Source organism: Gadus macrocephalus, chromosome 18, assembly GCF_031168955.1.
Source record: "Gadus macrocephalus chromosome 18, ASM3116895v1".
NCBI classification, from domain to species: Eukaryota; Metazoa; Chordata; class Actinopteri; order Gadiformes; family Gadidae; genus Gadus; species Gadus macrocephalus.
Window position 1 is genome coordinate 17,250,122 of NC_082399.1, and position 13,339 is coordinate 17,263,460.

At 44.0% G+C, this 13,339-nt stretch overlaps 1 protein-coding gene and 1 long non-coding RNA gene across 2 annotated transcripts in view; one reads left to right on the forward strand and one right to left on the reverse strand.

The window, feature by feature from the left end:
• LOC132446511 (protein shisa-8-like) overlaps positions 1-11,154 on the forward strand; it is a 51,319-nt gene extending 40,165 nt beyond the window's left edge. The window contains exon 5 of the mRNA XM_060036842.1: positions 8,411-11,154. Coding sequence (XP_059892825.1) covers positions 8,411-8,964 — 554 coding nt within the window. The 3' untranslated portion in view covers positions 8,965-11,154. The remainder of the gene's footprint in view (positions 1-8,410) is intronic.
• The window catches only part of LOC132446522 (uncharacterized), a 143,404-nt gene that overhangs the window by 110,498 nt on the left and 19,567 nt on the right, over positions 1-13,339 (reverse strand). The gene's annotated exons all lie outside the window — the stretch shown is intronic.

Consider the following 13,339-nt stretch of genomic DNA (forward strand, 5'->3'; position numbering starts at 1 on the left):
TTTTGCTCATGAACCAATACTCAAAACGCTACCGTTTCGTCGTCGAAGTTCGGATCAAAAAGGTGTTCGAATTTATTTTTTTGTGTTCGTCTGAAGATGCCGTGTGCAAAGTTTTGTGTCAATTGGTCAAGAAATGTGGGAGGAGTAGCGAAAAAACAGTTTTGCGGTTTTCGCGATTTTGCGGAAAAAAATTATAGACGCAAATGGGCGTGGCCTAGGCCAAAAGATGCAGCAGACTCCAGTGAATATGTGGGTACAAGTTTTTGACTGTGGGAGGTTCGGTGTGGGAGTTATAGCCCCAAACGCGTATTCCTTGGTATAGCGCCACCTAGTGACCGGCGTGTCCGGATTTTGTCGTCTGCGTAGTCCGAAGAGATATGGATCTAGTCATGCAATTGGCGTGTCTGCACCATTTACGGTTTGGGCTGTGGGCACACTTTTAGGGAGGTAAGTATAATAGGAACTAGAACTGCAAGCAGTTATGCAGGGGTCCAAGAAGTGTGCATTTCGCCGGCACAACGCGAAGCATGTGTTCGAAATTGAGAAACGGCGTATGCCAAAAGATGCAGCTGACTCCAGTGAATCTGTGGATATAAAGGTTTTGACTGTGGGAGGTTCGTTGTGGGAGTTATAGCCCAAAACGTGTTTTCAGAACATTCCATTGGCCAGTTAGGAGATATATTATTTCGTCGTTTATTTGCGCCCCCTTGTGGCGAAATTTTCCAAAGACAATTTTCCTTTGCCAAATAACTCCCGCCCACATTAATAATTCTTGGCCATATTTTTTATATAGACTCGGGTTTGCCCCTTGATGGTTCCCTTATAGTTTGAAGAACATTCCTCTGGCCAATTAGAAGATATACAATTCCCTCGTTTATTGCACCCCCTAATGGCGACATTTTCCGAATTTTTTATCGAACGACATTAAGGTTAGCACCAACATGCGTGTTAAATTTGGACTCGATCCGATGTGTAATTGTGGGTTTTTGGGAATTTTTGATTTTCCACGTGTAATTTAGCTAATATACCAATATTCAAAACGCTACCGTTTCGTCGTCGAAGTTCGGATCAAAAAAGTGTTTGAATTTATATTTTTGTGCTCGTCTGAAGATGTCGTGTGCAAAGTTTGGTGTTGATTGGTCAAGAAATGTGGGAGGAGTTGGGAAAGAACAGTTTTTCGGTTTTCGCCATTTTGCGAAAAAAAATTATGGACGCAAATGGGCGTGGCCTATGCCAAAAGATGCAGCAGACTCCAGGGAATATGTGTGTATAAGGTTTTGAATGTGGGAGGTTCGGTGTGGGAGTTATAGCCCCAAACGCGTATTCCTTGGTATAGCGCCACCTAGTGGCCGGCATGTCTGGATTTTGTCGTCTGCGTAGTCGCCACGGATCTGGATCTAGTCATGCATTTGGCAAGTCTGCACCATTTACGGTTTGGGCTGTGAGCACACTTTAAGGCAGGTAAGTATAATAAAAATAAACACTACAAAAACAATAGGGTTCCAACCTGTTGGCTTGGACCCCTAAAAATCCTTACAAAAACAATAGGGATCCAACCTGTTGGCTTGGACCCCTAATAAGAAAAATCCTTACAAAAACAATAGGGATCCAACCTGTTGGCTTGGACCCCTAATAATAACAAGAAGTGTGCATTTCGCCGGCACAACGCGAAGCATGTGTTCAAAACAAATGGGCACGGCGTGTGCCAAAAGATGCAGCTGACTCCAGTGAATCTGTGGATATAAAGGTTTTGACTGTGGGAGGTTCGGTGTGGGAGTTATAGCCCAAAACGCGTTTTCAGAACATTCCATTGGCAAATTAGGAGACATACAATGTCGTAGTTTTTTGGCGCCGCCTTGTCGCGAAATTTTCCGAAGACAATTTTCCTTTTCCAAATAACTCCCGCCCACATTAATAATTCTTGGCCATATTTTCTATATATACTTGGGATTACCCCTTGATGGTTTCCCTTGAGTTTGAAGAACATTCCTTTGGCCAATTAGATGATATACAATTTCCTCGTTTATTGCGCCCCCTAATGGCGAAATATTCCGATTTTCTTTTTGAACGTCAGTAAGGGTACCGCTAACATGTGTCTAAGATTTGGACTCGATCCGATGTCTAATCTGTTTTTTTTCTGGATTTTAGATTTTCGACTTAAAACGTAGCTAATAAAGAAATATTCAAAATGCTATCGTTTCGTCGTCGAACGTCGGATCAAAAAGTTTTACATGATTTCCGTTCGTGTGCGTCTGAAGATGTCGTGTGCTAAGTTTTGTGTCAATTGGTCAAGAAATGTGGGAGGAGTTGGGAAAAGGCAGTATAGCGGTTTTCGCCATTTTGCGAAAAAAAATTATAGACGCAAATGGGCGTGGCCTATGCCAAAAGATGCAGCAGACTCCAGTGAATATGTGGGTACAAGTTTTTGACTGTGGGAGGTTCGGTGTGGGAGTTATAGCCCCAAACGCGTATTCCTTGGTATAGCGCCACCTAGTGGCCGGCGTGTCTGGATTTTGTCGTCTGCCTTGAACTCAGGGACCTGGATCTAGTCATGCAATTGGCGTGTCGGCACCATTTACGGTTTGGGCTGTGGGCCCACTTCTAGGGGGGAATAATAACTAGAACTCAGGGACCTGGATCTAGTCATGCAATTGGCGTGTCGGCACCATTTACGGTTTGGGCTGTGGGCCCACTTCTAGGGGGGAATAATAATAATAAAAACAATAGGGATCCAACCTGTTGGCTTGGACCCCTAATAATAATAAAAATCCTTACAAAAACAATAGGGATCCAACCTGTTGGCTTGGACCCCTAATCAGTTGTGTTTATGCAGGGATAGGAGGGAGATGGCTGAATTAACATCCGAGCCACCACTCCAGGGGCCTGTACTACAAAGCTCCATTAGAGGGTTAGCGAGGTATGTTGAGCTGAAAGCTCAACATACCTGTACCACGAAAGCTACCATAGCTGTACCACGAAAGTCGATCTCTTTAAGCGTCGCTGTATCACCATGGTGACTTATGCTCGCAACCAAACCTGGTCGGGAGCAGCTTTTCGGCTTAGTCTAGCCGGAGATCGGCTACTTAAATCGGCATGTGCAGCTTCCTAGCCCCTCCTCCGACAATGGCGTCACCATTTTTGGGTGTTACCATGGAACTAGGCGCACTTATCGTACAGGCGTCTCTCCGGAGACAGAGGGTTTTTCGGGACCGAACTGATCCCTTGGCATTTCTGACCAAATTCTTTATGAGAGATACAGATTCTCATCAGAGGGTATTCGTTATCTGATCGACCTTGTTGGACCGTATGTAGTCAATGCTACACAAAGAAGCCGTGCACTTACTAGCCGCGTTTACATGGACACATCTGATCCGCATACATTTCTATGCGGAATAGAAAATGATCATATATACGCCTCATTCGGAATACAATTATCTGTTCGGCATAGAATTCTATGCAGAATAGAAGAGGTGGTGTAGTCCGTTTTAATCGACATGTATACACTTATTCCCAACAGATTGGGGTTTAACTTAGAGCAGCTGCAGTAGTACGCAATTGGTCCACTCAGCTCCGTTGGTACTTTTATGCACACCAAACTTGACCGCTGTCAAGGAAAGTGGATTTATTGCCTGATTCACGTCTTTGTTCGTAAGTAGTCTGGCAAGCGTGTCCGGTTGCTAAGCGACGGGACATGGGTGTTTATTAATGACGTGTTCACTATGCGTTTTAATATCCATCCGTCTCGGAGGTCCGAGGACGTTGCCTAGCGACACGCACAAACACGCCCCTTTTCCTCGGACGGCGATCTCGCCATCTCGGTTGAACTCAGTGGTGACCGAGCGAAATTCCGAGACAGAATTCAAGATGGCTGCGCCCATTGTGACTTGAAGTATGAACTGTTTTCATTGTGCATGGACCACTTTGGTGGTTTAAATGGTAATTTCAATCACTCGTATTACTGCAATACCTTACTGCGTCCGTATCTCTGCCTATGTACACAAATATATTGTATTTGTGTACAGCACATTGGTCAACTACTGTTGTTTAAAATGTGCTATATAAATAAACTTGACTTGACTATGGCCTATAGCCTACTTATATTGGATCGCCTGGTCCTCTGCCAATGCTACCGCGACAACAGCTTTCCGGGTGGCGTCCATGTTTTCCTCCAACGACCGAGCGAAATAATAAAACGCTGGGCGTGGCGTCAGATCCGAGATCCGAGTCGGTTCGCAGAGAATACTCGAACGCAGCAATAGTGTCCGCGCACGTCCGAGATAACTGTAAATGACACCGGGATCCCACCGGACGCGTACGCGCCGCGGAACGGCTGCGCCGCGGAACGGCTGCGTCCTCTGCCCTGCGTCCATTCCTACCGGGCGCGTAACGGCAGCGTAGCGCTGCCTTGCGAGCCAGCCGTATTCACGCGAGATCACGAGATCACGAGATTAGTCAGGAGGACGATTCACTGGTAATGTAAAAGCCTCACTGAAGGACTTGCCATTATGTCGCCGCCGGTCCAGAGATGTGTCAGGTGCGCGCGAGACATAACGGACACTTTTGTTACTGCCATGTATTATACAGTAGGGGATCACATTTTAGGAACAGATCTATTCCGCATAGAAATAGTTGCGGATCAGATGTGCCAAGTAAACGCGGCTAGTGTTGCGCCGTGTGTCTGTGTTTCAAGTTCGAAGGTGGCCCCGCACGTTCAACGTACATTAACCTATAGTCAAGTGCCGTGTTGTCCATTATCCCTTATATAACCGCTATGTCAGTGACACAATTAGGCCTAGGCATTTTTTATTCTATAAATTCATATTATAGCCGTGAGAATTGTTAAGAAAAATCACCTCCATAGTCGGAAAACCAAATCATAGGCTAGATTCACCTGAATTATTCAAATGGATGCTTACAACTTACCACATTGAATAATATTTTTATATTTATTTTTGACTTGGCCCCATGTTCGTAGGAGAAAACATGGGGCCCCACATATATGGGGGTAAAAGGGATGATGATACATAATATTTTTTAGACAATATGCAGAATCTTTTCACTTACGAATTAACACGGTCGGCTATTTTTTGCCAGCGCGCCACCCTAGCCATATTATGGGCAACCGTGTTCCCCTTGGCTGTGATTTGAACTTTGAATTCCTCGTAGGAGTTCATAATAATACACTGCTCGCCTTGGCTGAAATACACCGCTCTCGCGCGATTTATTTTGCATAAGGGTGAGTCAAATGACGCGATAAACGCCCCTTTTATGTGAATGCACATTGAACCTAAAGCGGAAAACCTGGTTCAACTAATTGAATCTAAAGTGAGCTTCGTGGTACAATTTAACTCTGATTGCGAGTTGCGGCTCTGTCGAGCCAGGTTTTCCGAAGAAAGCCTGCGTACGTTCAGCGAGGTTCGTGGTATACCCCCCAGCTGGGGAACATCTATTTGTTTATTCACAACACAACCCAGTGGAAACTGGCGTGGAGAGCCAGTGTATTTTAGTCCAGTGGAGCCGTTCTGGCGGGGCTGGGAGATGAGCCCGGGACAAACTGGGATAGCGGAGGAGCTAAAATAGAGAGCTATCCCACCCCCACTAATATCATCCTCCTTTGAATAATATTAGTCATCAGAATGGAGGAGAACAGAAAATGGTTTAGTCAGGAGGACGATTCACTGGTAATGTAAAAGCCTCACTGAAGGACTTGCAAATGGTGGTGATTGTACCAAAGAAGGTTCTGTTCTGTTAATCATTTGGAATTCCCTCGATACTTAGAGAACAGCCAGTGGGTTTGGTAAGGGTATCAAACAGGTTGCTCCAGATAGGTATTGGAGCAGTGGGTACAATGGCAATCTAGGACATTCACGAGATGTAGGAACTTTGAGCGTCACCAAGGACTTGCACACAAACTACTGACACAAACCACGCCCACACTCACTTTAGAGGGAGACTTTTCATTTTGTATTGGACATGCCAATTCGAAAGAAAGTTATTAGATATGTATATCTGTCAATATATCATTAAAGTCTAACAAAGCACGTTTCATCAGAGGTGGCGTGTGGAATCATTGGTACCAGACAGTTAACGTCCCACACACACACTATGTGGACCAGGAATGTTTTAAATGATTGAATTGGAATATGAAATATATCTTACTGTGATTGATGACACAAGGGAAGCCCGAGGACATAACGTTATTGTGGTTGAGGTGAGGCCTTTTAAAATATTGATATTTAGTTCAATATGATAAAAATGGTTGGAAGTCCAACTGAAGTATGTTTCAGTTAACACTGGTATTGAGGAATTACCCATTTTGCTAATCCAATAACTTTGTATTCTCCATTAGATATTTTCCAACACATTTATATGAATAACTAAAAGGGGAAACTAGATGCCACCAAACCTTTGGAAAAACAACTGTGACATACTGGACTGGTACAGCAGAGCTAGTTTGTGTGTCTCGACACACCTACCCCTAGAAATACCATAGCATTTGACTTAGCATAGCATCGTTCTGTTATGATAAACGATGCTGAACCCAAGAGCAGACGGAGACGATGATGAATTGAAGAAAAAGGGTTTATTGAATGAGACGGGGGAGCAGGTAGTGGATGAGGTAGCCGGGGGGAGAGCGAGGCAGGCGAGCTGGAGTGAGGGATCCGGATAACTGCAGGCAGAGGAAAACAGAGCTGGGTTGTGGTCAAAAAACAACAAGAGACGAGAGAGCGAGGTAACAAGAATTACTGGAGCCAGGCATGTATCATTACCACTGTAGTGCGTAGTACGAACTGGCACAGACAGCAGGGAATCCAAGGGTTTATGAAGGGGAGTTGATTGGAGACGAAGACCAGGTGAGCATGATTGCAGATGAGGACCAGGTGTGAAGTGAGACAGACAGGAGGAGTGGCAGACCCAGGAGGAGGAAAACACAGCAGACTGCTGTGACCACAACACGTTCTGCATGTTTTTTGGATGATTGTCCTTTAATGTGATTCCTTCCTTTGTTAGCACTATGAATTAACCTGCGTTTCAAGTTGCCTTGCCTTCCCCTGTATTAGCCACCCTTTCCAAACACATCAAACTCATCTATTACCCTGAAACCATGCACATCTTCCCGCAAGAACCTTCACCTTTAAGGAGTCACCTGAATCACTGGCCATCATGTTGGATCGCCTTCAAACCTCCACCCCCATCTTGTCTCTGCTCCTACCTCTTGATCTTTACTGACATCACAGTGGTATATAAATGCCTCCTCTCCCAGCATGAACAGATTATAGCTGTAAACCACCCAAAGATATAGACAGAGGCAATGTTGTACAACTATGAAATAAGCATGCTTGGTTGAATTTAATGGGAAAAAGCTGCATACACTCACTGAAGCAACCAACCACAGCTATTCACGTGGACATGAATCAGCTCATTTCTACTTTGTTAAATCATGGCCTGATCTGCAACAGGCAAGTGCCGATTTAATTTAGAACAAAAACAACTCAATGTCCCATAATGAGGGTCATCAGGTTACCATCAGACAAATAGACCAAAACAAACTACCGAGAGTTAATAACAAGTATAGGCTTTTGCTTTTTCATGATTTGGTATTTGTTGTCGGACATAAATGTTTATGACCTACATACCATTCAATTAAACTGTTTAAATTATGTATTTGACATTCTTCTTTTCCATTTTCACTTTTGCTCTCATTCTTGGTTGCAGTTTAGGGTTTCTTTCAAGCTATGTCTCTTTTCCTTTTTACATTCTTGATTTAATGACTTCACACTATACTCTTCTGTTTTTCATTCTGGTCTGCTTACTCTCACCTCCCTCTCCTTTCTATTGCCCCCTTTCTCTCCCCCACTCTCCCTCTCCTTCTCCCCCACTCCCCCTCACTTCTCTATGTCTCCCTCTCTCGCCCTCCCTCTCTACCCCACTATACCTCTCCTTTCTGTTTTCTCATTCTCTCCCTCTCTCCTTCTCCTCTCCATGTCTCTCTCCCCCACTCTCCCTCTCCTCTCTCCACCCCAATCTCCCTCTCATCTCTCTTCCCCACTCTCTCTCCCCCACTCTGCCTGTCCTTCCTATCTCTTACTCTCTCTTTCCCCCACTCTCCCTCTCTCTCTATATGCCTCCCTCTCTCCCCCACTATTCCTCTCCTCTCTCTCCCCTACTCTCCCTCTCCTCTCGCCCCCACTATCCCACTCCTTTCGCTCCCTCTCTCTCCCCCACATTCCCTCTCATTTCTCTCCCTCTCTTTCCCCCACTTTCTCTTTCCTTTCTCTCCCTCCCTCTTTCCCTCCCCCACACTACCTCTCCTTTCCTCCCTTTCTCTCTCTCCCCCACATTCCTTCTCCTTTCTCTCCCTCTCTCTCTACCCCTCCCCCTTCTATTTGTCCCTCTCCCTCCCCCCCAGCGGACACGGCGGCGGGCCACTACTACAGGAGCTACCCGCTGATGGACTTCTCTCAGTACCAAGCTTCAGCCGCGGCCCCCGACCCGCTACTGCGCAACACAGAGAAGTCCTTTCTCCACCCGGCTCCGCACGGCCAGCACCCCCCCCACACCCCGCTCTCCATTTCCATCCCCCCTGATCAACTGGAGCACGCCCACCTGCCCAAGGCCACCTCCCACCCCGCCTCCATCTCCAGCTCGGCTTTCAGAGCCTGGGAGCCACACAGCCGGCAGGTCCAGAGGCAGGCGTCTGCGCCCGGCCGTGCCTCCATCCCCTGCAGTGGGGTGTACCCCTCCTCCCGCAGGCAGGCCTACTCCACCAGGAGGCAGCAGAGCATAGAGAACCTGCCCGATCTGTTCACCCAGCCCTACGCCGGGGCCTACCGCGGGGGCATGGTGGGGGGCCACGCTCAGCAGCAGGAGTACCAGGGGTCTGCTCAGCCCCCTTACTACCACCCCCACCACACCCGGCACAAGAGCTGCTCCACCCATAGCAAGACGGAGGTGACTGTGTGAGGGGAGGAGGCTGGCACCACAGGGGGGGCGTCGCCGGAGGGCTAGCCCCTACAGGGGTGATGAAAGAGAGTTGATGGACGGAGAACCTCAATGTTGAGGTACTGAAGCTAAAGGTAGCTGGCTAGTAGAGGACAGAAGGCACAGAATGAGAGATTAAAGGTTGGGTATGGAATTCTCTTTTTTGGCCATTTTTGCAAAATCACTTGAAATCCTTATCCTAACCCACTTACAGCCACTGAGTTAGAAGTACTGACATGACAATTAAACAAGTCAATCATCTGTGGAACGGGCAGGGCTCGAAAAACTCCAGCCAATGATTTCCAGACCCACCGAGTTGCATTGGGCAGTAAGTACGTCAATCAAACGGTCGTACTCCACTCCCCCTCCCCCCGCGCGTGACCCCTTCGTGCACGTACTCAAAGCTCGTGACCCAGAGCAAGCTTCTGTTTGTTGTTATCCTGCGGTAGCTACTGGAGCTAGCTAACTAGCTAATGGCTAATGGCTTGCTCTCGCGCATCTGTGTTCGCTCGCGCGTCCATGTACTTGGAATGGGTGGAGTCAGAGTCAGTGTTGAAGGAGAGGGGGTAGGACTATTTAAGTTGTGTGTTTTCAAAATCTGCTGGCGTTTCGCAAATCCCATACCCAACCTTTAAGCAAGGAGTTCTCGCTTTAATAAACAAGCAGAACGGGATAGATGGCACTGTTGAATACTGCAGTGGGACTTAATGAAAACACAGAGTAGCTCCGTCCTGATTATTTTAAATTACCGTCCAATTTCCCTGGTGCAATAAGCTTTTCGGGCCGTGTAATTGATTTTTTACAAAATAGTTGCCATCAGTGCCAGCCAGGATAGAGTAAATTAATATAATCGTACATGAATATGTATGGCAGGCCGCGAAATTTGTTGGAGTTTTGTATGTTAATCTTCTCAAGGATTTAGTCAATACCGGTCCAGATGTTTTAGGAGGTTAGTTCAGCATCTGTACAACCCCATGTGACTCCTCAGAAGCAGCTCACAATTATCCCATGTTGCACACTACGCTCTATCTTTCTCTTTCTCTTGCTCTCTCTCCCTCTCTTCTCTCCCTGGTTTGGTTCTTCCTATCAGGCTGGCGTAGCAGGAGAGTGGACCCCCAGGGAGCCACATTAACTCATTGGTCAATGACACCATCATGACAGGGCCCCTCAGCCTCCAACGAGAGAAAGAGAGAGAGAGAGAGAGAGAGAGAGAGAGAGAGAGAGAGAGAGAGAGAGAGAGAGAGAGAGAGAGAGAGAGAGCCCGAGCGAGAGCGGAATAGATAGTGACAGGGGAGAAGCGAGGAAAATAATTAATTAGCTTGATTTATTTTTCTCAAATTCCTATGAATCTTTGTATTTGACATAAAGAAAAGAGGCAAAAGAGGAGAGGATAGATACACAAAAGCAGACATAGGTTGTGAATAACATAAGAGAAGACGAGGCAGAGAGAGCTTGGGGCTATGCCCCGTATAAAGAAGAGAATGGGGGAAGAAGGTATGGAGGAGGAAAGGGATAGAGGGATTAGATAATAAATACAAATATAAAGACAAACATTGGTGTTCAATGTGCATCTTCTTCTATGGGAATAAACATGAATGCGCGCCTGGAAGAGAGTTCCATCCACCACCATCAAACCAGCATTTCGGTTGGAACCCAGAACCTTTTAACTAAGCCCACTGGTAGACCGTCAGTCTCCAGCAACAGTGGGAAATGGTGAGTTAAAGAGTTATTACCAGCGGAAGGGATAAAGAAAGATTTTTAAGCAATACAAAGTCAGTCTAGTTTTTCCAAGCATTCTATGTGTTTGTTTGTGTCATTGAAAGGGGTCTTTTTCGTAATATTTTCTTCCAGTATGAAATGCATTTTCTTCCACCTAACAACAGTTCCCTTTTAAGCTATTCACAAATCAGGCACAACCAACTAATGGTGTATTTTTCTTGATTTTAAAAATAAGTATTTTTCTTTCTTTCTCTTTTTTTGTAGAACAATTTAGCTGATAGAAACGGTCGCTAAATGGGGTTAACAGAGGAAAGAATCCAGTGTTGTTTTTTTTAATTAATATGTAGAACTATCTATAAACCTCAACTGTTTCCATGACTTCATTTATTTTCAGAAAGAGCTTATAAATTAAGTCAATGTGTTTTTAGCATCTGAAGGTTTTCATAATTATAATAACTAATAATTTGGTCCAACCTTTGAAATGTCACCTCATGTGGAATGTTTTAATGGACGTTATATCAACGGCGTACAGACGGCGTACATTTTTTTAAATTTTCCAATTTTCCAATGGGCAACAGCACAGATTTTAATATAAACTTTGGACATTTTCCAAAAGGTTTATACATTACTTACGAAGAAAAACAGGCAGACTTAAAGCACGATATGGTTGAAACAAGAGGTTGAAACGTGATCACCATCTAGCAGAACGGACCGCCAGAAATTGAACCTTATATTCCGTATGTTTTAATAAATTTATAATCCCATGAAAATATGAATGGTTGTGCTTTCATTAATTGCGAAGAGTCGTTTTTATCTAGATAGAGAGCCTCTTCCAGGGAGCCATGTTGCACCGTGTCCAAGAATGGACAGCTCAAGAGAGAAGGGCTTTTTAAATTGTGAACATTATCGCTATCTTACTTGTAAACTTTGACTAGTTTGACAGAATAAATAGAAATATTTAATAACTAAGTGAACCTCATCTTCAATCCTTCGACTTAGTTTTAGGGCATTTAGCAGAAGCTTTTATCCAAAGCGACTTACAATAAGTACATTTGTCAGAAGAAAGAGAAACAATATAACAATTGTACAGTTTTTGGTTGAGACTGATATGACAAAATAAATATATGTGTGTATGTGTGTATATATATATATATATATATATATATACACACAAAGACATGTGAAGCAAAGACTTGTATTATGTGTTACTGTTTGTATGTAAAGTTTATTTGTACCCTGAAATGCTATTTATTGAGGATTGTTTATAAACCCATGGTTTTTAAGATTAAATATTAAAGACTGTGAAACCATAACCATGCTCTTTTTATTGTGAAAAGTAAAACATCAACACAATTTTTTATTCAGAAGGAATGATCTTGGATATAAGTCGATATAATGATGTGGGAAATAGTCACATTATCTATCAGAATTTATTTTATTTCAAATTACAGGAGGTTTGCATACCTTGGTTGAAGGCAGCTCAATATTTCTTCCTTACCTCTGGCCTATACTGAAACATTCTCTGCTGTTTTGGTTTTGTGGCATACATTCATACAGATGAAACTTGAACAAGTGTTAACTTATTTCAGTTATTCAACTTAAGTAGTGAAACGAATATATTATATATACTCATTACATGCAAAGTGAGATATTTCAAGCCTTTATTTTATATAATTTTGATGATTATGGCTTACAGTTTATGAAAACCGCAACTTCTAAATCTCAGAAAAATGTAATATTGTGAAAAGGTTCAATATAGTAAGCTCAAAGTGTCGCACTCTAATCAGCTGATTAATCCAAAACACGTGCAAAAGGGGTTCCTGAGCTCCGAGTTCATGGTCTCTCAGGCCTAATTCGGAAAGTCAAATCTCCTAACCTTTATTCTATCTTTCCTTAACCTTTGTGGAAAACGTCATCGGGTCAAGACGAGATTAAAAGGTGCTTCCTTTCGAACATAGGAAAAGACAGCACTGTTTGTGATGAATTTGACTCCACTTTTGAACACTTTTCCTAACTGACGCCATTGCGCTACGGCGACGCAAGTCTCTATCGTGAAACTACATTTATCCGAAGTTGGACTACAAAAAGAGCTATTTCGATCCATGCGTTCTTGTCGTATTGATTTCAATCATGTTTTCGCCAACAGTGAGAAACACTTAGGTCGGACTTGGCAAACGGGAATATTTTAGGCCACTTAAATCCCAGTTCACATGTGAAAAAAAGAGTGATGTTGAAATTAACAGCTACCATGAGTCTTTCTTAAATGTGAAGTTGGCATTTTATTTTCTTCTCTTCTGAATTTCCGCCTCTCTCATGCATCTTCGCGTAGATCGTAAACTTCGTCAGTGGCCTGTTGCTTTAAATATTGCCGCCGTAAAGGATTATGGGTTAGAAATATCTCCTTTCCTTTCGTAAAGGTTGGTCAGGAGTAAACTATGCTAAAGATGGGTTAAAGGTTGCATCGAGAGACCTTTCCTAATCATTGTTTGAATTCCAACCACCTTTCCTCCAAGTATTTCCGGGTCATCTCGCTTTGAAAGGAAATTTCCTAAGCAAAAAACTGAATCCGTAGAGGCCCTCAGTCTGGTTCAGTAGAATTCACAATCATGTGTAAAACTGCTGACTTGACAGTTGTGCA